This window comes from Gymnodraco acuticeps, unplaced genomic scaffold (assembly GCF_902827175.1).
Source record: "Gymnodraco acuticeps unplaced genomic scaffold, fGymAcu1.1, whole genome shotgun sequence".
Taxonomy (NCBI): domain Eukaryota; kingdom Metazoa; phylum Chordata; class Actinopteri; order Perciformes; family Bathydraconidae; genus Gymnodraco; species Gymnodraco acuticeps.
The window spans coordinates 6,161,141-6,187,074 of record NW_022989799.1 but is presented as its reverse complement, the minus strand read 5'-3'; the positions used below and the strand labels follow the sequence as shown (position 1 = coordinate 6,187,074).

The 25,934-nt window shown below is 40.7% G+C and overlaps 1 protein-coding gene and 1 long non-coding RNA gene across 2 annotated transcripts; both read right to left on the bottom strand.

The window, feature by feature from the left end:
• Positions 1-1,541: 1,541 nt before the first annotated feature.
• On the bottom strand, positions 1,542-2,605 carry LOC117550597. The gene is made up of 3 exons (XR_004569661.1): positions 2,441-2,605; positions 2,302-2,367; positions 1,542-2,211 (listed from the first exon to the last, which is right to left on the bottom strand). It is a non-coding gene; the product is annotated as an uncharacterized LOC117550597 (long non-coding RNA).
• Positions 2,606-6,254: 3,649 nt separating this feature from the next.
• LOC117550440 (cationic amino acid transporter 2-like) lies at positions 6,255-17,742 on the bottom strand. The gene is made up of 12 exons (XM_034222882.1): positions 17,679-17,742; positions 16,019-16,389; positions 14,882-15,037; positions 14,638-14,803; positions 12,606-12,742; positions 11,579-11,801; positions 10,863-10,999; positions 10,435-10,537; positions 10,167-10,291; positions 9,923-10,089; positions 6,632-6,740; positions 6,255-6,498 (listed from the first exon to the last, which is right to left on the bottom strand). The coding sequence occupies exons 1-12, from the start codon at positions 17,687-17,689 to the stop codon at positions 6,389-6,391; spliced, it is 1,815 nt and encodes a 604-aa protein (XP_034078773.1). The 5' UTR covers positions 17,690-17,742; the 3' UTR covers positions 6,255-6,388.
• Positions 17,743-25,934: the final 8,192 nt, after the last annotated feature.

The window sequence follows — 25,934 nt, the reverse complement described above, 5'->3', positions numbered from 1 at the left end:
GTTGTCAATTTTAACTGATTTTAATATTTACTCACCACCAGCAGCAACAGAGGCTAATTGTATGTAACAGCCTGAACAAATACTAGAACAATATGCATCCAAAACATATTAACAACGTTTAAAAAAGAACCGGTGTCATTTTTTGGTTTTTCGGAAAAACGGAAAACCAAAAAAACCGACGTTATTCAGTTTTTAAACCAAAACGGGAAAACAGATAAATCAACGTTTTGGTTTTGTTTATATGATTTACGGATAATCCAGTGATGGAAAAACGAGAAGGCGCATTATGAAGGAGGTGTGTGTGTGTGTGTGTGTGTGTGTGTGAGTGTGTGTGACACTGGCATTTGTTTTCAGAAGATATTGTGATAGTGACGTTCGTTCCGGTGCACGTCCGACAGCATTTAGCACTACATCGAGATTAAATAATTTATTTTGGGAACACCCGCATATAGGCTACCTATGGAGTTAGCCAGATGTGTGTAAATTACTGTTCATGGTCATTTGAAAACAAATGCCAGTGTCGGACAGACACAAACACAGCTGAGCTGAGCAGAGCACACACACACATCATGCGCCTTGGTGACTGGACATCTCCTTCATAAAACTAATAAAAGGGGGAGTAATCGGGCAGTTCGATGTGTGTAGAGGTGTGTGTGGTTAACACGTAGCAGCCTGCAGTCACTCGCTGTTCTGATGAAGGTAAACACAGCGAAGGCGGTGCGTAAAAAGGTACAGCTCTCGGCACGCTGGTGCTGCACTTCTCAGAAGCGGAGTTACACGTCCCGCTGCCTCCTGATGCTGCAGACATTTCATGAAGTGAAGGAGGTTTTCCTTCTATAAAACAGCTGCGGGCAGCAGATACCGTGAGAGTCCCGGACAGGAATTCATAGATCAAGACAGACTGGTTTACTCTCCTGTTTTGCTAATCCGGTGCTTAAACTCAGTTTAAATCAGTCATTAAAAAGAAAAGCTAATAAAATAAACATATAGCTATACACCCCTGGCCGACATGTCCTTAAAATGAAGTCCGAGTTTGAAATATATCTCAAATAATGTATGCACTGCCATTTCCCCACATAAACATAACAGTCTGCAATTAAACGGTTGTCTCCTGTGCGCTCCTCTTCCTACTTGGCACACCGGTAATTTTCTCGTGCGCACAAGAGGCTGAGACCAGGCTGAGCCGCCGAATCCCTCGGAACATCATAAAAGCCATTTTCAATGGTTATCTGGTGAAAGATTAACTAGGCTACTGGATGAAATAATATGACTGGTATAGGTGCGAACATTAAACACTTTTTGAAAAAAATATGATAAAATATTTTTATATATTTATAATTCTGCAAATATTACAATAAACTCACAGCTATTTTGCGGCCCTGCAGTAACACGGTCCGGGGGGTTGGGAACCCTGCTCTAGATGATAGTGTGACGGTGTGGTGTAGTTAAGGGTTTGTGTTGCCAACAACGCCACCTAAGGGAGTTTCACCCCTAGGAACTAACTATTGATTATAAAAGATTTACCACACAAGGAACACAGGTTCGTTTTACATAACGGGCCAGAGACAGTTACCACATTTACTTTATAACAATCAATTAACTATTCTAAAAACACCAGATCCACATAATACAATCAGCTAAAAGTTCATACTGGGGCATAGGAGGTACAAGACAGGGCTGGGGCTTACCAGGCAGCAATAAATAAATAGGGGGGAAGGGTCAAACTCAAAAGCACCCGTGACACCGCTCATCAAACAATAGGACTTGTGAAGACCACCACCACCACCAGGGACTGGGGTTGCCGCCTCAGGCCCACAGCACCTGTCTGACAAGATGAAGACGGTTAAAACCTCCACACAGTATTACACTCAAATAAACAACTAAATAAATAACCAAACAAAACCAAATGAATGACGGGATCCAAATAAAGTCGGTGCACCATGGTTAATATAAAATAAGAAAAACACTAGTATATAAACTAAATTAACAAAAGAAAATAACAAAACCAAAATAACAGTTTCTCAAAGTAAACAGTGAGTTGTATCAGGGAGACTTGGTTGGCGAGTTCCCTGAGAGCCCGAACCGCTCCAGAGTCCCGAAGGGGGGGCACGTCACCAGACACGGGGCTCGCTACGCAACGGCAAGTTATTCCAAAGAGCCAAAACAGCAGGACCAGTTGTCCGAAGGTGGGCCTAGCAATTAATAGCACCCCTGAAAAGGGCACAGGTACATATAATATTATTTAGAGGCCAATTAAACACATGGATATCAATAACTGAATTTACAGGTTCCCATACATACAATCCATTCAGCCACAGCATCCGAGCCGTCAGGGGAGAGAGGCGCACAGGCCATGGCAAAATCCCGCTGCCGCAATAAATAATATAAAATAAGCCAGGAGCCAAGTGTCAGATGATAAAGGTAGGCAACGGCAACTCACCAGGTGATAACAACACTGCGCCCAGGGGAGTCCTCAGCGGAGCAATTTCTCCGCCACTGCACCGGCAGTCAGATGCGCTGTCCAGATGCGAGTGTTGAGAAACGGCTGCCAAGACAAACAATTCATTCGGGCCACGCCGTGCTCCAGCCACCAGCGAAGGGGTTGACAGGTAAGTCACGAGCTACGCCACACCCCTGTATTTATACTTCCTGCACGCCCAGCAGTGACAAATGCGGAGGCGCATGGCACAGTGCCGTGCAGCGGTACGGAGGGAGAAAACCTCCTGTCACATCCACCCCCAGCTTTTGCATCATCGACCCGATGATGGATTTCAAAAAGGGTGGAATCAACACCAAGGCCTGTGTCACAATAGGAAAAGGAGGTTTCAAACTTCCTTTATAACCTCCTTTTAGGAACCACTGGACCTCCCTTGACGAAAGGAGAGGAGAAAATGCTGCCCCACAATGCCTTGCAGCCGCAGAATTTGCCGTCACACAACAGTCGGCCATTCACGGAAACAACCGATTATGACAGAGAAATGATATCATGAAAGTTATGGTGCTTATTAAGCATTTTATAACGTATGTGGTAAGTTGCCAAAGTGCTTTGTTCTGAACGTTCATCAGTATTATAATCAAAAAGAGAAATATGAACGTTAGTTTTGACTGAAATGATCAAATAAAGTCAACATTTCACAGTCTTTATTGAGCTGTGTTGGGTTTGTTCAACTTTTAAAAGATGTTTGAATGGTGATGTACACAGTGATAGGTGTTAAGGACTAACGTTTATACATTTGTATTGATTTTAAGATCTTTTCATAGTTCATACAATCATACGTATTGGGATCATCAATCATTCATTCTATTCCAACTTTGGTCATGAAGAATATGTTTCTCTGTTGTCCACGTTCATAAAGCAAAGCAACAGCATCAGAGCACGGTGCAGAGTCTCTAGATGAGTTTACAGTAGTCCATCGCTCTTATTATACATCCATGTTGTAGTCTGCTGTATAGAAAACTGTAGTTTCCATAGTTTCCCCACAGCAGCAGACGCACATTTATGACGTCCGCTGGCGCATCATAAACATGTCAGATAGTGAAAGTGCATTCGGATTCTCTAAAGTACCGCAGTCTCTTCTCCTCAGTCCTTTTGAATTCTCCTATCCACTATCCCTTAACCCCATGACGTTTCACTCAGAGGTCAAGGAATAGACGATAGGGTTAGACGTTAGGAGCTGATTTTTGGATTATCCGACCGCAACCCTATGGTGTTCCCGATCCAAAATGGCCACCATAGGAAATGGTTAGGGTTAAGAAAACGGGTAACCCTAGATTATGTTAATCATCAAATAGTACACACCCACAAATCGACAACCATGTTAATTCAACACATCCTCACTCCCAGGTCGGCCTATGTTGACATGTTTCCAACCCAAGGGGGGGCCCTTAGCGTACATTTTCAACTTTCCGGGATGTCCATAGGCTTCTAGCTCCCTAAACGTATGTTGTAGACGACTTGAGATCGCGAGCGAATGCTACCCGCAGATCCATTCTCACAGCGTTTATCAACCTTTGTCTTACTCAATATCAAGCCACACTTATTGTTTTTACTTCTTTATTTTAATTGAATAATGTAGGACTTTTGTTGCCGTCAGTTATGGGGAGAGTAGGGGCTCAGAAAACTGAAATCTGTATTGTTTCATCGTTTTTTCCATCCAATTTTGTATTATTTTCTAAACCACACACTGTTATTTACTCAACAATAACACACAATTATCCTTGTGTTTATTTATTTGCTTGATTAATAAACACAAGTTGGAGTCCGTCAGGACCGAGGGTCGGAGCAGCTCATTTGCTTTAGAGAATTTTACACCCGGAAGTAAGTATTCTCTCCGCTTCGCTTGACAAACCCCGTGATAGTCCTCAAGCTCTGTAATTGGAGAGTGTGCTCCGAGGGTTACGCCGAGCGTCAAACAGTACTTGAAATGGGATGGAATCACGGCAGACTGTCGTCCACCCCGTCCCCCCCTCCCCCACCCCGTCTCCAGAACTACACATGCTGGCTATTGTGTTTCGCAACATGTTCTCTATCTATGGCACGTCTCTACTGGGAGTTGTAGTTTTAAAAGACGTTTTCGTATTTCCCATAATAAGAAGTTGCCAGTATTAAACTGTGTACATCCCTGGAGGTTTAGGGGATAGGAAACACTCAAATTTAAAACATAATTAATAAATGGGTGAAAATGGCTTGTGTCCATAATGGGCAGCATTAATATATACCCACATGACAGCTAAGGTCAGAAGAGCTTTATTTAACAGCTGGTCTTATGTCTGTGACCCCTCCTGTTGTTAATTGATAAGCCTGAATCATACACTTGTCAAGGTTCAGAGGCACATTTTGCAAATATGGCAGTAGCCATCGATCATCATATACTTTATTGATCCCAAGTTGGAAACATTTGCGTTACATCAGCATGTGTAACAGTTGTAAATATGCAGTGGTGTTTATTTGTAAATCATTTAGTATAATGACACAAATTCTGTGTTTTATATTTATGTGTTGGTTAATTTGGAATATATTTTCAGGGTCTATTTTTTGTTTATTCACTGCAGTCATTCATGTTAACCAGTTGTACGAGACATTATTTAAACTTTAAAAGGGCTTAAAATAAAATATGTTGCTGATGAATGGTTGTGTTAATGTTAGTGCCATTAAAACAGACCGTTCAAATTTGACCTGGAACACCAAAGTGTGAGGGGAGAAATAAACATGACAGGAGGGTTAAAACTGCATTATTAATATATAGTATATTCATAATTGAATGTATTTTAAGACCTATAAGTGTGTCTGCAGCTCAAATTAAGAATATCAAATGTATATTTATCACGAAAAACAAGACTTCATATCATGTGAAAATGTTAACTTTAAACTGCCATTGACAACCACATGAGGCCAGGCACGTTCCTGCAGGAGGACAGTGGTTCAGACCTGACGCCGGATCAGGGGGTCCTTGGTTCCTACGATGGGTCTGAGGATCCCCTTACCTAACAGCAGTCAGTGTACCATTAGCTAGCACGTGGATGTTTGTGTGACCTTCCAAATATATGTTTTCCAGACCATCACTGACCTCCAATGGTCATGCCAAATAATTGTGCAGGTATAATGTTCGCCACAGCGTCTACACACTCAGGGGAGATTGCCAACACCCATCATTGCCTTTTTTTTGGAGTCGTCTTGCTGTTGCCTCTTCTGTCCACCTGCTTTTTCATTTGCATTAAAACAGAATGTACTTGAATCACATTCAGTTATTCTTCCTAACTGGAATGGTTGAGAAGTTTAATTGACTGGGTGTTTTACTGTGATAATTGAGTGTTCCATTCATTTTTTGGAGCAGTGTATTTTCACCTGTGTATCTCACTTCTCACATGGGTGTGTGATGCGACTACATCATGGCAGGTGTATTGGAAGTGCAGTGTGGAGTTTGAAGACGTTTGTATGAGTGGTCCTTAAAGCAGCAGGTTTTATACTAGCACTGAATATAAACTTGTGAAAAAAAAGACACTTCTATTCTCATCCTCTTAATTACAATGTATTTATTTTTCTGCACATTTATTAACATTAATTCTTAAAGATTGAAATGACCTTAATACAAATCAACATTTCATTTTTATAAACAGCAATATCCAAGAGTACATAGTCTTGAAAGACTGATGAGCCATAATATGACAACACATAAAAACAGGTTATAATAACATTAACATACTTTTAACAAAGCAATTGAACACATAAAACCGATGCATCAAAAGAAGGTCAATCCAATCCTGGCTGAAACCTGATTAAAATCCGTAAAATGATTTCAAGGTTATTCCTTGATGAGTTTAACTATACTCTGTAGAACTTTTTACATGTCAGTCGAGAGTGACACATTACACAATTCAATACAGGACGTCAAGCAGCGACATTGTTTACATGAACAATATTGAGTCGGGTGCGAGCCTGATGAAGCCTTTGTTTTTGGACACTATGGCGAACCCCGTAACCAAAATAGATGATGAGTCCTGAGGAAAGAGTTGTGAAGGCCTTTTAATGTTTATTCAATGACAGCGGTGCTTGAGATTTTTCGACCATCTACAAATGATTCATAGAATAAAAACATTAAACATCGAGCTTATGAAACTAGGAAGTGCTTACCTATTACCATCCAGACTGCATAGCTGATCCACGTTTCCCCTCCCAACTGAACCATCAAGTAGGTATTGATGAGGACACTTAAAACTGGAACAACAGGTAGACCGGGAACCTATAAAAAGAGAACAACTTATGACTTATGATGTTCAAGCAATAGTTTGAAATGATGCTTTGACATGAGTTAGCTTTATGCAGCAGAGATTGCAGCAGGTTAGCTTAGCATAGCACAAAGACAAGGGTTGTGATCGAATAGTCTTGTTTGCTTAGGGAGGTTCCTAACTGAGCGAAATTATGCATTTAAAGTGTAATAAGAATTCATAAAATTGTTTCATACAATCATCCTATTTGTGATTCATGTCCATTATTACGAGTGGACAGGAAAGTGAGTGGAAGTTGTTTTTGAACTATTTGTTTGTTGTGGTTAAATTGTTGAATTTGCTCAGGAAGGTTCCTAACAGAGTGAAATGACCTGGAAGTACCCACGTGGCACTCATAAGAGCTGTTCTCTGGATGGAAATAGGTAAGGACTTGTTAGTTTTCTTTATTACATAGCTTAGAATCAGTGGCGAACCGTGTCTATCACAACTGGACCTTCTGTAGACACACACACACCCCCCGCCGCCGCTCAACTGGTCAGGCCTCGGGACCCACTTTTTCCTTTATCAATAAATCGCGACCCAACATTTTGAACCACTCAAATCTATTCAACAAAAAATCGTGCTGTAATATATACGCTTTTCAGCATACAATACTAATTAAAGTGAAGTACAGTGCAAATATCCCTTATATCTCTTCACAGAACTAAAGTATGCTTTTAAAAAAGGTTTAATGAGATGATGGAATCAAAGATGAACTGTATAACATAAAAAGTCACACATGCCGAAAACCCAACCCCAGCAGGGGGGTCTGGGGGGATTCTCCCCCAGGAGATTTTTAGAAATACTAACATATAAACTACGTATTCTGGTACACTGAGAAGAAAATAAATACATCTATTACTACCCGACATATTAATAATAATTTATGCCATTGTTTGTTTTTCACTTTATTATGACTGCTTGCTGCTCCTCACAGAGAGAAGAGTAAAGAGGAGATAGTCTGTGTGAATTACTTTAAATTGTGGGTAAGGGTAGATAGCCCCCATTGTTTTGTGACCTGTCAATCATCAGACCGGGGGTCATATTTCATTACGTGTTCATTTTTATCTGAAGTTGTACCCATGGACGTATAAAGAATAGTTCTACCGCAAAGTTATTCTCCGTGGGGACTTCCGGCAACAATCTTGATTCTGATTGGCCAAAAGACTCGAAAAAACATCAGCAAAGATGTTTTATTGAGAAGATGATCACTACGTGACAGAAGTTTTCAAAACCGTTTATGTTCTCCGTTACTTCCAGTCCAACGCCTACTGCATGCACAGCGTTATAAAATCGGGCCTTCAAAAAAAAAAAGAAAAAAAAAATGATTTTATTTTTCAATTTTTTTTTCTTCACTCACATCCCACTCGAAGGGGGTCCGCGACCCACTTTTGGGTCGCGACCCACCAGTTGAGAACCACTGTTCTAGAGTACCCTGGAACCGAGGTAAACTCTGAAAGAATACGCCCATTGCATTCAAATCAATATATGATTGGTTAATCAAACTGTCAGTCCAAACGTACGCTCTCATTCAGTGCAACGGCCAGGGCTATAGAGGATATAGAATACCTTGGTTGAAGGATGTTCTACCCAGAGACCCAGAACAAGATCTGATTGGTTGCTTTCTTTTCTAACACAAAACCACTGAAATGCGTAGTGCATGGTCCGAGAAGGACAAACAAATCAACGTAACACTGTAATATTACAGATCAACAATACGGATACGATTCTCATTTATTCATTTTATATACATTTTATTTATATAATTAAATCGATTTTTTGTTTGTTTTATCTGAGTGCTCCAGGGTATTCTCTGAATACCTTGAAGGCCCTGACGGTTTGCCACTGCTTAGAATACTCTTGACCATCCTTAATGGAAACAACATTCCGCTGTTCGCGTTTTACAACTTATTGACCACGATTGTAAATCACACAACAAGAATGCACAGGGCAAAGTATCTGGATGCACTTTAGAAGACTTATGTATGGAAAATTGTAGTTTTCCCATTGCAGACGCACATCAAAAACCATCATAAATACTGTATGTCCAGTGCAAGAGCAGTAAGACTCCTTAGCACTGCAGTTGTCTTTTCCAAAGTCCTTTTGAATTTTCCTTCACATCTTTCCTGAACCCGTGACCTTTCTTAGGTTAATATTAAAGTGGTTAGGTAAAGACATAGGACCCAATTTCTCTGACAATTCAAGCGCAGCCCAGAAACAAGGGAGGAAACAACTCCGCCCAAATGTAACAATCTGCCTTCCAGCACCTCCAATGTTCATTAATTAACATAAATTGAACTTTCTTTAAAGTTCCCATCATATGCTTTTCCGGTTATTACCCGTCCCCTTGTGTGTTATGAAGGTTTTTCTGCATGTAAACGGTCTGCAGAGTCACAAACCCTAAAAGTACACCCTGTAGCGAGTAAAACTATACGTGTCTATGCTGCCCCAGAACGCCTCGTTTTTTTTCACAGCCTGAGCTAGTGTGTGTGTGAGCTCAGGCTGAGCTCTGCGGTGTCTCGCTGTCTCGCAGACCCCACGCAGCAACCAGGAAACGACACCAGTAATCCACTTCACACTGTCCGCTCCTCAAGCATCAAAGGGCGGAGCAGCGAGCCCCGCAACGTCCCGCCAACACGGCACCCAGACCCCACGCAGCATTCTCATCTGTTTGTCATTACTGGAGTCATTTTCTGGTTGCTAACAAATGCCATTGTAAAACATAATCACTGATGTTCCGCTGTAACGGTGGTTGACTAATCAGAAAATTGAACAATGTAAATCTATTCTAGTATACCTCACAATGGAATTATGATCAGTAGAAATGGCCATGACCTGGGACCTTTCTTTAAAAAAACTAAACAGACATTGTATGTGACAAAACTCTAAATATCTCCGTCTCAAACGGTTTTTTTTTTAAGGGAAGTTCTTGCAGACAATTGTAGTTTTTCTATCACTGGTCATTTAGTTTGGGTTTAAATTGGGTGGTCTTTTGATTGTTTGTATAAAGTATTTTCCATAAACCTTGTGTGCCCTGCAACAGACCTTCAGTAAGGCCCACCATCTGACTCACATGACATCTTCATTGAAACTGTAAAAGGGGCAACTCTTCAAGATGCATGAAATCTAGCCCACCACCATCACCTGTGCACTTTACCATGAAAGAGGCTTTAGAAATGCTCTGTGGCTGTCTCCAGATGATTGCCACAGCGAGGACCAGCATCAGCGAGAGGAAAGACACGATCAGCACGCTCCACAGCTCTCTGTTGCGGAGGGAAAACGCACCCTCGGACAGCAGCAAGCTTAAAACCACCACCAGGAACACTAGAGAGGAATATGAGCAGTCAGAAAATACTTGGAATTTTGTACAGCGTCGACATTTCAAATGGGGGATTACTTACAAATAATGATGGTGATTACGTTGACATTTTTAGAGGTGCGGGGGGTGGCTCGAGAAGGAGGAATAAACAGCCCCATGACAGTAAACGGTTCCCGTCTACGGCTGAAACCAGGGTCCTCCTTGTACCTGGGAGAAATAAACAACTAAGCAACAAGCTTATACATGCTATGGTATATGTTCATTCTTGTATGAAAAAGTTTTGAATATCAAAATATTGGCTTTTCACTGAACACACTACATCCACATTCAGTCATTCGAAGCGTACATACCTTAATATCAGAATACACACTGCAACAAGAGTGTAGGCAAAGATGGTCCCAATTGAACTCAAGTCGACCAGTGCCTTTAGGTCAAATAACAAGACCATGAACGCTGCAAAGAGGACCAACAATGATTGAGTCTTAGGAATAGATGACATCAGGTCATATTAAGGGGACCTACTGTATCATGCAAAATGCACTTTTATACATAAATATGTGTGCCCGGTGTGTCAGGGAATTTTTATATATCTGAGATCCATAATATATGCCTAAAAATAGCATAATAGGAGACCTTAAAGCAAGTTCCAGAATATGTTCAATATCAATGTTGTTTAATGGTGACGTTTGTAAAAGTTATATCTTTCTCCAGTATCAATAACAAATCTAATGTGTGCCCCTTTTGCATGTTGTTGTAAGTATAATTGTAACTTCATTACCAGCCGCTGCTCCTGAAGTCATCGTGGCAAAGACGGGACTCTGCCTGGAGCTCATGTAGTGAAGAGGCTTGAAGAGCAGGCCGTCTCTCGCCATGGCAAAGAGCACCCGTGGCATCGGAAACATCACTCCCAAAAGACTGGAAAAACCAAACCAAAACTTCAGTGGGATTAATTACAAAAATATAAATTGTTGACTCAATTTAATTAGATTGATTAATTCATGCACGTGGTATACAAATGGATCCCTACAAATAATTAAAGTGGTACTAATTTGCCTCAGCAATACAAGACAATAGATTTTTGCTTTTGTTCAGTCTCCCACCTTTAGGTTTCAGTGTGTACCCTCTAATGAAAAAAAGTGTTGGACAGCCCTGCTCTAACTGGAACGATGTTGCACGCCTTCACACAGCAGATCCACTGCTTAAAATGTACCGCAACTTTGTAAAATAAGCATGGATCCTCCTTGCTTATGTGCACATACACAAATTATTTTCACATACAAGAAGTTAGTTTTCATTTAAATAATGGCCAAGTCAATTTAGGTTGTTTCGTTTTAAAGTAAAGAAAACTAAAAGTCAACTGGAGACACTTAAATAGCAACTGAGCCTTTTACAACATGACACAAGAAAAATGCACATTACGTTTTCCTACTTAAAACTGAACGTTTGACTTCACCCTCTCCTGAAAACCTCATGTGTAAGACTCCAGATCTGTACCTTGTTGAGAGAGCACAGAGGGATCCCACAGCCACAACGTACTTTGCAGGCTCCCAGTGGATGTATTCAAAGGCCACAGGAAGAGGGCTGAGGTTGTCGAGCAGATAGTAGGGCATCATGAGAGTCAGAGCGGCCGACACGCCAAAGTAGGCCACGAAGCAGATGAGCAGGGACGCCACGATCGCAATAGGTATGGCTTTCTGCGGGTTCTTCACCTCCTCCCCTGAAAAATCATGTAGATGAGCCGAGTTCTTGCAACATATCCTGCGTAATACCACTACAGACATAAAATATTGATATATTTGACATTATGTGGCATGAACATCCTACTGTATGTAAATGGTAAAGTCTGGGTGCCTGGTCAAGTTAGATGCTGCCTATCACAGTGCACTGAGATTTGTGACAAACTGTAAAGCATTAACCCATCACTGTACCCTGTATGCAAGGGCTGGTTTACTTTCACTAACTGTACGGAGGCTCAGTCACAGGTACATTTTTATATACAAAGCCATGTTAGGGAAACTTCCATCTTATATCTGCTCCCTGATCTCACGGAAAATTGTAAGTGGCTACTGCCTGAGATCGAATGCTGTGGTTTTATTAAATGTGCCAACTGCTAGGACTGTCTTAGGGAAGACAGCTTTTAGATGCGCAGCTCCTCTGTCTTGGAATAGTCTGCAAATTAAATGGAAACTGAACAATCTGGTGCCACTAAATGTTTTTAAAGCTCGGTTGGATGCTAGTCAATCGGAAGCTATTAGTACCTGTTTATGTGGATAATTATGTAAATGATGCTGTATGATGTCCTTTTGTTGTTCTATTTATGTTTTTATGTTTCATGTGGAACTACTTGAGCAGGTCTCCCTTGAAAAAGAGATCAATGATCTCAATGGGATTTATCTGTATAAATAAAGGTTTGAAATGAAGTCTTTATTTTTTTTACAAGGTGCTTATTCATGCCAATACATAATTCTCTCGTTATTCAACCCATAAGTAGCTTTACTCATACTTATCTACTCGACATTACCTGTTGTTGCAATGCAGTCAAATCCAACAAAAGCATAGAAACAGGTTGCTGCTCCTGCAAGTGTGCCATCAACGCCAAAAGGGAAGAAACCACCAACCCCATAGTCAACCGTTTCATTTTGTGATGGGTCAAGATTCCTGTACAAAGAAAATAAACAGCTTTAATCTATTGCTTTCAGTTAGGAGGGTAAATTGTCCTCAGGCCGGAGCTAAAGCAAAATGTAAGGATTGAGGGCAATGGGTCACTCATCAAAATATTTGTTCTTAAACAAAATGAAGTCACAGAAGTACTCTGGATCTTATTACTTTGGTTTTGACACTGCCGATAAATCTTCGTACCTCTCAAGCAAAGCATTTAAAAATTACATTTGAAAAATTCAATGGCAACTATTCTATCCAGAATTAGATCTGGTTACTCTAGATAATTAATAGAAGCCACCACACTTTGCAGTTTTCAAAAAAAGGCATTTCAATTCCTACAATTCTTAGAAGCATTCCAGTATTCTGAAATTAACCGGAAGATGTCACTTTGATCTCAGTTTGATAATTTGGTTCAACAGTTTCTCTCCATCATATGGATGATGTTAACACAGTCAAAGTCTGACCATCTTCACTACTTGTTGCTGTCGTTGTGGAATAACTAGTTTTCTAACGGCATATCTTACCAGCATATTTTTACTATGATCTTACTTATGATAGTCCTGCATGACAACTCGTGTATCCTATGTATTGATAACACCTGATAGTCGGTATAAAAAAAAGAAGAAACTAAAAAAATGTGCCACTGAAGCAGTCAGTGTGTCTGGGGCTAACATTTGAAAACCTATGACCTGACGAAATGAAAGACACAAGATACATTTTTTGCAACATCTAGACAAAAAAGCCTCTGCAAACATCTGTATGGATACAGTAGATACTGGATTTCGACATTTCAAACTTAAAGATCCACCTGCTAATTTATAATGGAAGAGAAAGTCCCGATCCAAAAAAAGGACCTGTCTCTAGACCCTGGAAATCCAGACTAGAAGGTAAGATTCAGTTTTATATGTACTTTAAGCAGTGTTGGGCAAGTTACTTCCCAAATGTAATACAGTACAGTACATATTACTTATTACTGTCTTTTTTTAAGTAATAAGTGAAATTACAATATTAATGTCTCTGAAATGTAATGAGTCACACTATTTTTTATATTACTGTTGAGTTACTTTCACCAAAAATAACCACAAAAGAATGGCTAGGTTTTTAAAATGTAGTTTAGTGCAGTTCATTATCCATCCAGTGAAGGGTAATGTGTTATAGCATAACAACTGTGTAGGCCATTAAGGCTACTAACAACTTGTATTACACGGCTTAGTTGAATACTCGATTCTGATTGTAAATTCTTAACATGTGACACGTTGTTAATACAGTACAGACCACTGTCAAGGACTATAATGAAGGTTGCTAAGGAGGATCAAGAAAGAGAAAGCAAAAGAGGTTAAAAGACGGAGCACTGAACGTCAGATAAATCACCAGAAGAAGGCAGACAGGAAGTTAACAATAACAGGACACGGAATGGGCTCTGTAGTTTGTTTAGTATATGGCCGTGTGATAAGCGGGATAATGTGCAGCGAGGCGTCATTATGGGGACAAGAACACCCGACAGGCTGATCAGGGAACCCGACGCGAAGCGGAGGAATCTTGATGAGCCTGAAGGGTAAACACCAGGCTTACTAATCTACCCGCAATATTTTTTCTCTGGTGTCGGAATGTCTCGCGATGTTGGTAAATTCTTAAAAAACAAAACACCATTTAATTTCGGGTTGAAATGTGTTGTAACTGCGTTACTGAGAATTGTAACGGGTAGTATATTACCCAAATTTCATTAGTAATGCGTTACATTACTTCGTTACAGCAAAAAGCAATCCATTACTGTAACTCCGTTACTTTTATAACGCGTTGCACCCAACACTGACTTTAAGTGAGCTGATCCTTGAAGGAAAAACAGACTGATGATAATTTGAACGCCAAATGTGTAAAAGGACAAATCTTACTCCTTGAGTCGGGTTGCGTTCAGGATAGTCTTCTCACTAATGCGCCAGTTGTTGATGTCTCCAGTTACAAAGCCAGAGACGATGATAAAAATCAGCACAGTTATGTTAATTGCAGTAAAAACAATGTTCACGACGGCCGATTCCTTCACACCATAAGCAAGAATACCTGAAAAATAAAGGAAAAGCTATAAAATGTGACTGAATTCTGCGTTTTTTTATCTTTACGTAACATTACAGATATTACCAGCAAGCAGCATAATCAGCGCAGCAGCAAAGAAGTCTGGGTATGTAGCCACGCCCGGTGAGTCCATTGGTGTATGTTCTTCCAGAGTTTCAGCAATAACGTTGTGTATCAGGTCATCAAAGGTCCCAGTCCAGGCTTTGGCTACACTAGATGTTCCTGAGAAGAACCAAAAACAATAAAAGGCATCGGTTTGTCAGTGATTTACGACCAGGTAAATTATGGTAAATAATTCTTCAGGACTGCAATTTGTAATGCCGTATTTGTGTGGGATCAATGGGAAACATTCCCAACAAGTTGAACGCCTTCTTCAAGAAGTTTGCAGTATTAAAAGATACAAACATTACATCCATTCACTTGAATATATCCATTACATTTTAGTAAACTTGTTCATTAACTGTCATCAAGGTCTTATAAGAGCTTTTAGAAAGTTTAGATTATAACCTGGATGTTGACATGGAAGTTGGAAACTTATATGATAATTCTGATATGGCATGAACGCGGCAAAAATGGGAATGATGATATATGATCCATTTGCCAACCTTTGATCGTGAATATGGACACCTGTGGAAGTACATTTGTTCCAATCGATTTAATTCAAATGCCGAATAATTATGCGCAGAAAGGATGTATCTGACATTTTTGCCTCAGAATTTCATTGTTCAAAATTTCCAAAAGAAAATGTTCCGTTCGGTCACGTATTCAGAATAAAAACTTCACGTTTAAATAATATCAGTGTATACATTTAAAGTTGCTTGAATTCGATTGGCCAAATTCAGTTGCAAAACTACCATATATAAAATTCAGACTTACATCCGGGAACCCAATAAAATGCGATCGATTCTAGATCAATTCAAACCAACATCTAGCCAAATAAAGCTACGCTCATACGCTTGGTTGGTCAAGGCAGGCCGTTGGGGGAATGCAGTCAGCTTCAAACATGGAATCCCGGTTGAACATTGGTGCTTCTGTAAGTGTATATACTCTTCTATATGCCACTGTGTGTAAAGAGCTTTAGTTATAGACAATAACTGACCGAGGGCATTTCAGCCAAAGTATGATGCTACAAGATGAACAGGCAACTGCATTTTGTATGTTTATCTTGGAGATCACATGCACCGTATTGTCTGTTTAATTTACCAATCACGTATGACAGCAGCAGGTTCCAACCAGTCACAAATGCCCACACCTCTCCAACGGTCACGTAGCAATAGAGGTAAGCCGAGCCAGTCTTGGGGACCCGGGCTCCGAACTCAGCGTAACATAACCCGGCAAAGACCGAAGCCACGGCTGCCACCAGGAAGGAGATGATGATGCTGGGGCCGGACACATTCCTGGCCACCTCTCCGGACAGCACGTACACACCGGCCCCCAGCGTGCTCCCAACACCCAGACCCACCAGGTCCCATGTGGTCAGGCATCGGCAGAAGTTGGACTCCTCGCCTTCTGGCTCCAGAGGCTTCTTACGGGTCAGGCTCCGAAGGAACCGTAACACTTTGGGACCGGTAATTCTGGAACGAAAAGACCAAACCAAGGGTAAGGGTACGTTTATTATCACATTTCAACAAGAAGGAAATGATCTTAAAGATTTAATTAAATTGCAGACAGAAAATATATATATATTACCAGAGAATATAATAAGATTGTTTGTCTTAAATTCAGAATATGAGCTATTCTTTACCAAACAGTTAAAAGAGGTCTGTATGAACATCTTTAGGGTGGTGGCGGCTTAGTCTGTAGGGACTTGGCTTGGGAACTGGAAGGTCACCAGTTCAAGTCCCGGAAAGACCAAGTGCTACCGAGGTGTCCCTGAGCAAGGCACCGTTCCCTACACTGCTCCCAGGCGCCGTACAAAATGGCAGCCCACTGCTCCTAACACTAGGATGGGTCAAATGCAGAATGTAAAATGTCCCCTCTGTAGGACTATTAAGGGTTCCTTCTTCTTTTCTTTCTTCTCTTTCTTTATTTGCTGATAGATTGTTGTGTGTTTTTTTTTTTTAAAGTGATATTTGATATACTTTATTAATCCCTCATGGGGAAATAGTTTCTCTGCATTTGACCCATCCTAGTGTTAGGAGCAGTGTGCTGCCATTTTGAACGGCGCCCGGGGAGCAGTGTAGGGAACGGTGCCTTGCTCAGGGACACCTCGGTTGCACTTGGTCTTGCTGGGACTTGAACTGGTGACCTTCCAGTTGCCAAGCCAAGTCCCTATCGACTTCGCCACCACAGCCCAAAATGACTGTAATGTAGTTTATTATTGGCAGCTGCAATTGACTGACTGCTTTTGAGTAATAATTATTTTGAGTAATAATTCTGTCTTCTCCCTGCTCTTTTCCATCATGGGCTATACAAACTGCTCAAAGCTTATTTAAAATAAAAAGTTTGCTGGAAAGTGGAACAAAAGAAAAAACAACAAAAGAAAACCTTAAAAGCAATTATAAAAAAGGACATTTAAAAATACAAAATTTGTTTTAATTCAAGACAACGAAAAATATTTAAACAAGCTCAACGATAAAGATACTCAAATAATTAAGTGTGTAAAATTGTATTTTTCGGTAAGTTAATACCCTATACCTAGCTAAAACACTATAGGCTATTTGAAAGAACAACTCAAGGCAAGGCAAGTTTATTTATATAGCACTTTTCAATACAAGGCAATTCAAAGTGCTTTACAAAAAATGAAAGACATTATACACATCAGTATAAACTAGACAAGTAATACACAGTTTAAGTTGACATAAAGATCCAGAAAGCCTGTAGACATTGTTAACCGACGTAGAGTGATGTGATGAAACCTTACCTGCCAGCCATTTCCAAGCCGGTGTGTTCAGACTGCAGTGGACATTGGGAGAAACAGCGTGTGTAGCCTGCTCCTGCTGTATGATCAGAGGCACTTCCTCCAGACTGCCACCTGAAGCCCGGCAAAGGGACACACCTGAAATCAATCAGGCAATCAGTGAGGAGGCCCCCTGCAGGGCTGGGAGAGTGACTCAAAAAATGCTTTTCCCGCTTTGTTTGTGACTTTTTTTTATCAAGGTTACTTTAGTTTTGTAGGGGATATTTCGGTCCTTTGGTCCCTTTGTGTTTTTAGTTGTTTTTGACCAGTGCTCACATAGTTTGATCTCAATGTTATAAATAAATACAAGTATTTTGTAAAGTCTCTCGGGTTTTGCATTTCACTTATATGTTACAAAGGTTATATTTTGACTTGTGGTATATCAATAATTTTATTTTACACATTGTACATTATTCACTATTGTTATGTGTCTTTTCCGCACACACAACATGTAATTCAAATCCTGTGGGAAATGTCCTTACTTTTTTCTTTTCCTGCCGTTTCTTCCTTTCAATTGCCTCCAGATGAAGGTTTAAGAACTTTACTTAATTGCATTGATGAAGGTATGAATATCGAGACACCCTTTACTTCTTATAGCATATGTGAGGGAATACAAATAACACAAGAGTCCCAACCTCCTTACACTGTTAGAGAATACAAAAAAGGCAGCAACATATTTCAACTTATAACTAACTTGACTGATTAAAACATCAGAGTCAGCTCTTCAGTTATGATGAAAAACATTTCCAGCCTGTAATACGCACATAATGCCACAAGATGGCAGCAGGAGTGTTCTGAATAAATGCAGGGCTGTGTCCATACACCCCTCTCTCCTCTCATCTCTCAATCGATGACATAATCCTTCCAGCAATGAAATAAGGGAATTCTGTTTGAAATCAAGGAAGATAAGGAAAGCAATATGTCTTCGTATGAAAACGAGTCAGAGGGTGGTGGCCAATTTGCATTTTTGGCCTTAACCATTTCAATAATGATTATCAGTTAATTGTATTAAAGTAATCCTACATTTTCCCTCGTTGGCTCTTTTCGTTGGATTTTTTTTGATAAATGGCTTCTTGCTCTGTGCCATTTATTATTTAACATGCTTATTTGACTAAAACAAATCACATTACCAAAAATATATTCACTCTCTACCGTACCCACCTCCCACATTGGTCTGTGTGTGTTAGTAGTTGTAGTAATGGTGAATGTGGGGATGGCCCGATGCCAGCAGTGTGTGCATGTGAGTGTGGCTGTAAAGTTGTTCTCTACACTATCTTGCCGCTCTAATAGAGTGGTAATTGTTAGCAGCCTGTCGAAGCAATTTCTTAACCTCATCTTGGCAGCGGGGTGGGAAATCAATGCTGTGTGTCATTGTTCTCACCGCTATACAACATCACACCTATGTGTGTGTGTCTGCATCTGTGTGCACCATGCAAGCTTGACACATCAGAATTTAAGGCTGGTCTCCATGGAAACCCCTTATCCTGGAACAATTTCCCGTTTGGCAAACGTTTGCCTGGGTGGGGTGGTCCTCAGTGAGGAGGCTGCTACTGTACACAAATGACGAAAATGCTTACTGTAATTATCAGCCGGATGAAACTGACCTTTCCTTAAAGGTCACCTATTATGCTATATTTGAACAATATATTTGTGATGGAGACTTCTGAAGCAATGGAGACAGGACTCAGAGAGACACGAGGAGAGCAGGAACGCAGGAACTGTGATGGCAAACACTGATGGTTTATTTGGAGCTTGGGCCGGAGAATTCACAAGTTATGTCGTTTCCAAACCAATTCTGAAGATCTCTACCCCAGACCGATGTATTTAGCTGGTTCTGAGAGAATAATCAACATGCTGCATAACAAGATAAGACAGGCAAAGCACAATAACACCTCTATCAGCTGACGCCAACAGGCAAGAACAGGAAGACAAAACACAGAGAGCACAGCACCCAAGGCTAGAGGTGCCTGAGCTCAGTGAAGTCATTACAAACTGATAAACTGGGTCAAAGTTATGGGCCTTGGAAAATATTTTCCCAACATATTATGGGGCCATATCTATACAAAACATGTCTCTGCAGTGTTTTGCTCAAAAATACCAAACAGATCACCCATTACAGCCATGCCTCATACACCTCTATTTCAGCCCTGTTACTAAAGGGCTGATTCTGGGTCTATCTTTGGAGCTGCTGCTGGCCACGCCCCTTTGGAGCTGATGCTGGCCACGCCCCTATGGGGCGGCGCATGCAGGCATTGAGCTCCGTGAAGAGAAGGCTATCTACCAGCAGAAACTCTGCTAAATGCTGCTGTGATTAAACGCCATATTATGTTCCAAACCACATCAAGAATTATTTCTGACAGTATGGAGCTCAAATGCTTTCCCTCTCCCGGGTTTATCACAATGACAGTACCTTTTATATACGGCTTCTCTACACATATTTTCTCCATTACAGCGTTACAGTCCGGCAGTGGCTCAGTCAGTAGGGGCTTGGACTGTGAGCCGTAGGGTCGCCGGTTCAAGTCCCCGACCAGACCTAAATATGCTGCTACCGACCAGACCTAAATATGGAGTGTGGACTGCTACTTGGAGAGGTCCCAGTTCACCTCCTGCCCTGCCTTGGTGCCCTTGAGCAAGGCACCAGACAACCCCTTCCCCCCTCACTCCCATTGCTCCCCGGGTGCTGTACAATAGCTGCCCACTGCTCCTGGTACTAGGATGGGTTAAATGCAGAGGCCACATTTCACTGTGTGTGCTGTGTGCTCTGCATGTGTGACCATTAAAGAGGGTTTCATCCCTCCCAATTCTAGCTCTGAGTGTTAGTGATGCTTGCTAATGTAAACACAGACCATATTACTTCTAAAACACGTCGCACATTGTTTCTGATACATCACATAGCTTGACATGTTCTTTCTACAGTGTTTACTGCTAGAACAGTGACATTGTATGTATTATATATATATATATAACGACTTTACTCTAAGTCCCTGCTGTAGACATCCTGCTGAATACACAGACACACAGCTGCAGGAGGGGATTCAGCTACCGACTGTACATGGGGGACGATAGGTTGGGCTGTGGGCGGGACGTTGCCAGGAGGAGGAGCCCACATTTTAGTAATGACCTCATGAACGCAGCAAAACTGGAACAGCTCCGTTGTACCCCCATTTTTAGAGATGTGGGTAAGGAGGAAAAGAGAGAGGGTTGTATTTTCTGACATTTTCTCCTTACACATCGGGGACACATTTATGAATAAAATACATACAAAAACGCATTTGTATAATAGGTGACATTTAAATATTAAACAGGCAGCTTCAATCATTTCTTAAAGGTTTTACAGAATTCAGTTTGATTTTTCCCTAAGTCCTATGCCACTGATTATTTATTGATCATTAGTAGAAAGCACTTAAGATAAATTGATTTCAAAAGCATCATACCAGCATGTTACCAAAATACTTTTTGTGATAGCAAAAGTTCCTTATAATTATTACAAATATGGAACATTATGGATTCCATATTTATATTTTGTGTACATTTTTCTTTTTTTATGTTAAAAAGTTTCTACATTACTTTTCATATAAGGTCTATTTTAGCACATTTAGATACAACTTATATTATGGCCCCTAGTATGCTTGTTGGGGTTTGTACTTTCCTGTAGTGTGTTGTAGGTTTTTGTGCATGTAAATGGTCTGCAGAGGCTCAAATCCTAAAGTTCCCTCAAGAAGAGGTTCTGTATAAATATAATTTTGAAACAGAAAAAATAAATAAATCAATTAAGGTAAAAGAACACTTTCATTTAGAATTATGATGGTTTGAATTCATCCAGAGACAATGGAACTTGTGTTCGCCTTTCATAATGTAGAGCCGTTCATCTACTTCTACTATTCGCAAGGCGTGTGTGTGTGTGTGTGTGTGTGTGTGTGTGTGTGTGTGTGTGTGATGATAGAGAGTGTGTGTGGTGTGTGTGGTGTGGTGTGTGTGTGTGTGTGTGTGTGATGATAGAGAGTGTGTGTGTGTGTGAGTGTGTGTGTGTGTGTGTGTGTGTGTGTGTGTGTGTGTGTGTGTGTGTGTGTGTGTGTGTGTGTGATGATAGAGTGTGTGTGTGTGTGTGTGTGTGTGTGTGTGTGTGTGTGTGTGTGTGTGTGTGTGTGTGTGTGTGTGTGTGTGTGTGTGTGTGTGTGTGTGTGTGAGAGAGAGAGAGAGAGTGTGTGTGTGTGTGTGTGTGTGTGTGTGTGTGTGTGTGTGTGTGTGTGTGTGTATGTGTGAGTGTGTGTGTGTGTGCTCCCATGACAGCATGTTTGACTTGTAGTGGTTCTCTGTATGTGTATTGCTAAATTCTACCATTTGTCACTCCACTCATTAAAATCTAGCAAAGTGTAGAAGAGCTGTTTTGTCAAGGTTGTATCAGGTGACCTGCAGGAAGAAATATTGTTAAGTGTTTACACTGAATACAACTTGTGTACTTCAGTAACATTTCACATTTTTTGTAATAATATGAAGGATATTCTGTGAGTAAAATTACTTGGGTCTGTTATTCCTTTTCTACCTTTGCGGCTATGGCTCAGGAGGTAGAGCAGTCGTGCACCAATTGGAAGGACGGTAATTTGTTCCCAAGCCCCTGCAGTTGGGCAAGAACCCTTAATTGCTCTCAATGGAATGGCCACCGGTGTGTCAGTATGTGTGAATGTTCATTTTCCTGAGCAGGTGACACCTTGTACGGTGTCTGCCTCTTTATCAATGTGTGTGAATGCTGACTTGTGTAGAAGCACTGGGGCGACTGGGACTGGGAAGGCTCCATATATATGTGATTGTTGTGCAGGTTCAGAACTGCTGGTACAACCTCTCCATAGTAGGATGATATTTTTAGAATAACAGACTGCTTTAGTTATGCATAAAGCAAAAAAACAGAATACTGCCAGAAAATACACAAACACATTTGTTTTAAATTTCAGAGGATGAGCATTATAGGAGGACATTTCACTTTAAGCATCAGTTTACACGGACTACTTTAAAACAGATGTGTGTCTCAGTAGTTGGCGTAAAAAAGTGGAATTATTTGCCGAACGATTTAAAGGGCTGGTTTTATGTTTCTGTATGTATTTGTAAGCAACTGTGATTGACAGAACATTGCTTTTGATTTAACTTTTTTAGTTATTTCATTTTTAAGATCTTCTCCCTGCTACTTTCCACCATGGGCTACAACAACAACAAAATGTTTTGTTTTAAAACAACTGCCATGTGTAGAATAAACAAATACATAAACATTGTTCTGGAGGCTTCAAATCAGTAATGAGAACTTGTATAAACAGATTTATACCTTTAACTATACATCATAGCTTGTGCATTGTAATACATTATCATCCTTGAATTGCATTGCACTGCTTAGTAACAATGGTTGCTGTATAGAGTTAACGAAGATCAGACACAAGGGCCAAGTGATTAGATATGCCTTAATCACTGACTAATCAACTGCAACATCACAACGCGTGCCTCCAACACTCCAGGGAGCTTATAGATAGTACGCCTCCTCCTTTCTAATCAAGACAGCTCTTTCACTTCCTTTATGTCTACTTCATCACACTGTCAGAGGCCACTCTCTCCTGCACTCTGAGTAATGTTGGAAAAGGTGACGGCCTTTAAAATGTCGAGGCATTTGCCACCGCGGCACCCAGTGCAGCCCATTTAAAAACTCATTTCTAGGAGACATTTGTTTGGAAGGGGGAGGGGTGCACAGAGAGGGTGAGATATGTTACACTGTTATTAACACCTTCAACCGGGGCCAATTATCTGCTCTGTCTTCATGTAGAAGAAGGCACAGTATGCTGAAAGAATGAGAAAGGCAGGAGGCAGGAGGAGAACTGGAACAAAATAGTCCCACAAAGAACCATTTATTTCTGTTGTATTACCTGAGTGCTGCTACTCATTCAGTGTCATTTCCTTTTAAAGACAATAGGTAAAACATGACTGAAATTACCCAAATTAACATAATGCTAGTATCTTTATTCAACTATGCTCCTGGTGTCTCGATTTGTCTGCGTATTTTTTCTGTTTTATTTTTGAAATGTCACGGTCTGTCTGTTTTCCTGTTTTATTTTTAAAAGTGTTCATCCCGTGTTATGTCTGTGCTTCTTGTCTCTGTGTTTTCCCTCCTGGTGCCCAGCTGTCTCTTGTTCTTTGATTAGTTCTGCAAGTATTTAAGTTCTGTTGTTTATGTTGGAATTTTGGGGTTCTATGAGTTTTACTAGGGAGAGAGGTCTGGGGCCTCATTTATAAAACTCTGCGTAGGATTTATGTGAAAAGATGGCATACGTAGGAACAAAGGAAGTGCTTACGCACAAACATATTCGGATTTATAAAACAGTGCACATCACAATCAACTCGAAATGCTGCGAGCATTGCACTGTGAACGCTACATCTTTCCCTAACCTAACACCCGGAGTGGAGACCCCCCACCTCCCCCACTATTGTCCGAACCGACCCATCTGACTCTTACCCCAACCCTACGACTGCCACACAGCTGATATCCTTTGTCTTGACCTTCTACCAAACCCAACTTTTCCAACATACAAACACAAAATCCATACTTCCAGAACCACCGAATATTGTCGGTTGCAAAAAGAACAAGAGTTTAAATGTTTTCCTCATCCACTCCCGGTATAGCAATCACAGACCCTTTACCTCAAACACAATACAGACAACATTACAATAATTGAAGAAATTAATTCATAATCCACACAGTATAGCGGCTTACCCTGCTCTCGGTTTCTTTTCCCCACAAACATTTCCTTCATCATTTGCCACAAACATTACATTGGAGAGACCGGATATTCTATTATCTCCGAATTTAAACAACATTAGAGAAGGTAAACTCGCAACCCCCCTAGTTTCCAATTTCTTGCCATTCAGCCACTTTGTGTGTCAGGCCTTGAGGCCAATGACCATTCGACCATTGGGCGGGAAGAATCTGGATAAGAGAACTTGGCACTACCACGCCTAAGGGGCTGAATGATTACCGCTTGACAGCCCCCCACAGAGCCGCCTCTTCCCCTGCCCCTAATCGAAATAATGGCCTCTGCCTGGAGCCTTGGTCCTCCACCTATAGACTCAGCTTGCATCTTCTTACATCCACCCTATGGTGTGCCTGGTCTCTAACCTTGTATGCTAAACCAGCTACCCCCCCTTATATGAAGGTAGATATGGTGCAAAATGTGAGAGCGTGTAAAACCTGATGTGAGCACTTGCAGAAAAAAATCTGAGCTTGTGTGCATACATTTACACTTGTATAAAATATCCACGTATCTGTGAACCAAATTTAAAGTCACAGAAAGAAAAAAAAGTTTTGTAGCTTGTAGAAAAAAATGAACTTAGTGATGAAATGTTCACTTGCAGACTTGTGTGTGACTGACCCGAGCTTGTGCCTCGTCGTTCTGATAGCTCCGCCCCTTCGCTCCAACCCCCGTCCCTCCCCCAAATCTACAGGTGAAAATTACTTTAGCGACACATTCATCGCAAGAAGTGTAGCAAAAGTCAAGGCCGCAGATTCGTCGATTTATACTGCTTTATACTGATTTATACTACAGAGCAGATTTGTGAAGTTGTAATCACTGATTTGAGAGGTTGTAATAACCAAGTTGCAGTTGTAATGGAAAATATATTTTTTTGCAAGTGAATATTTCATTATTAAGTTAATTTATTTTCTACAAGCTACAAAAAAATTTGTTTTCTGTGACTTCAAATTTGGTTCAAAGATACGTGGATATGTAGTGCACACAAGCTAGTAAGGTGCTCACATCAGGTTTTACAAGCTCTCGGATTTTGCACCATATACCTTCATACCTTATAGCTTCTATCGGGGGTCCCCCATCCCAATATACCCACCAGACTATCCCTGCAGTTGACCAGAACCCACAGGATATAAAATTAAACAATTAGACAACAATAAACAAGCAACATTTTGCAGATTAAAACAGGCCCCTAGTTCCAGACAGGCGATGACAGAATCCAAATACTGTTGAGAAATGCAGTCTCTTTTTGCCTGCTAACCTCCACCCGCCGTAGAGACCACATTCAATTCAAAGATTCAAAGGTTTTATTGTCATATGCAGAAAGCTACAGTGTAGAAATGGCAATTAAATTATTCTGACCTGAGCTCCTCCAACAATGCAACATATATAATGAAATACAAAAATACAATATAGAAAGTAATGCAAAAAGTCTATATAC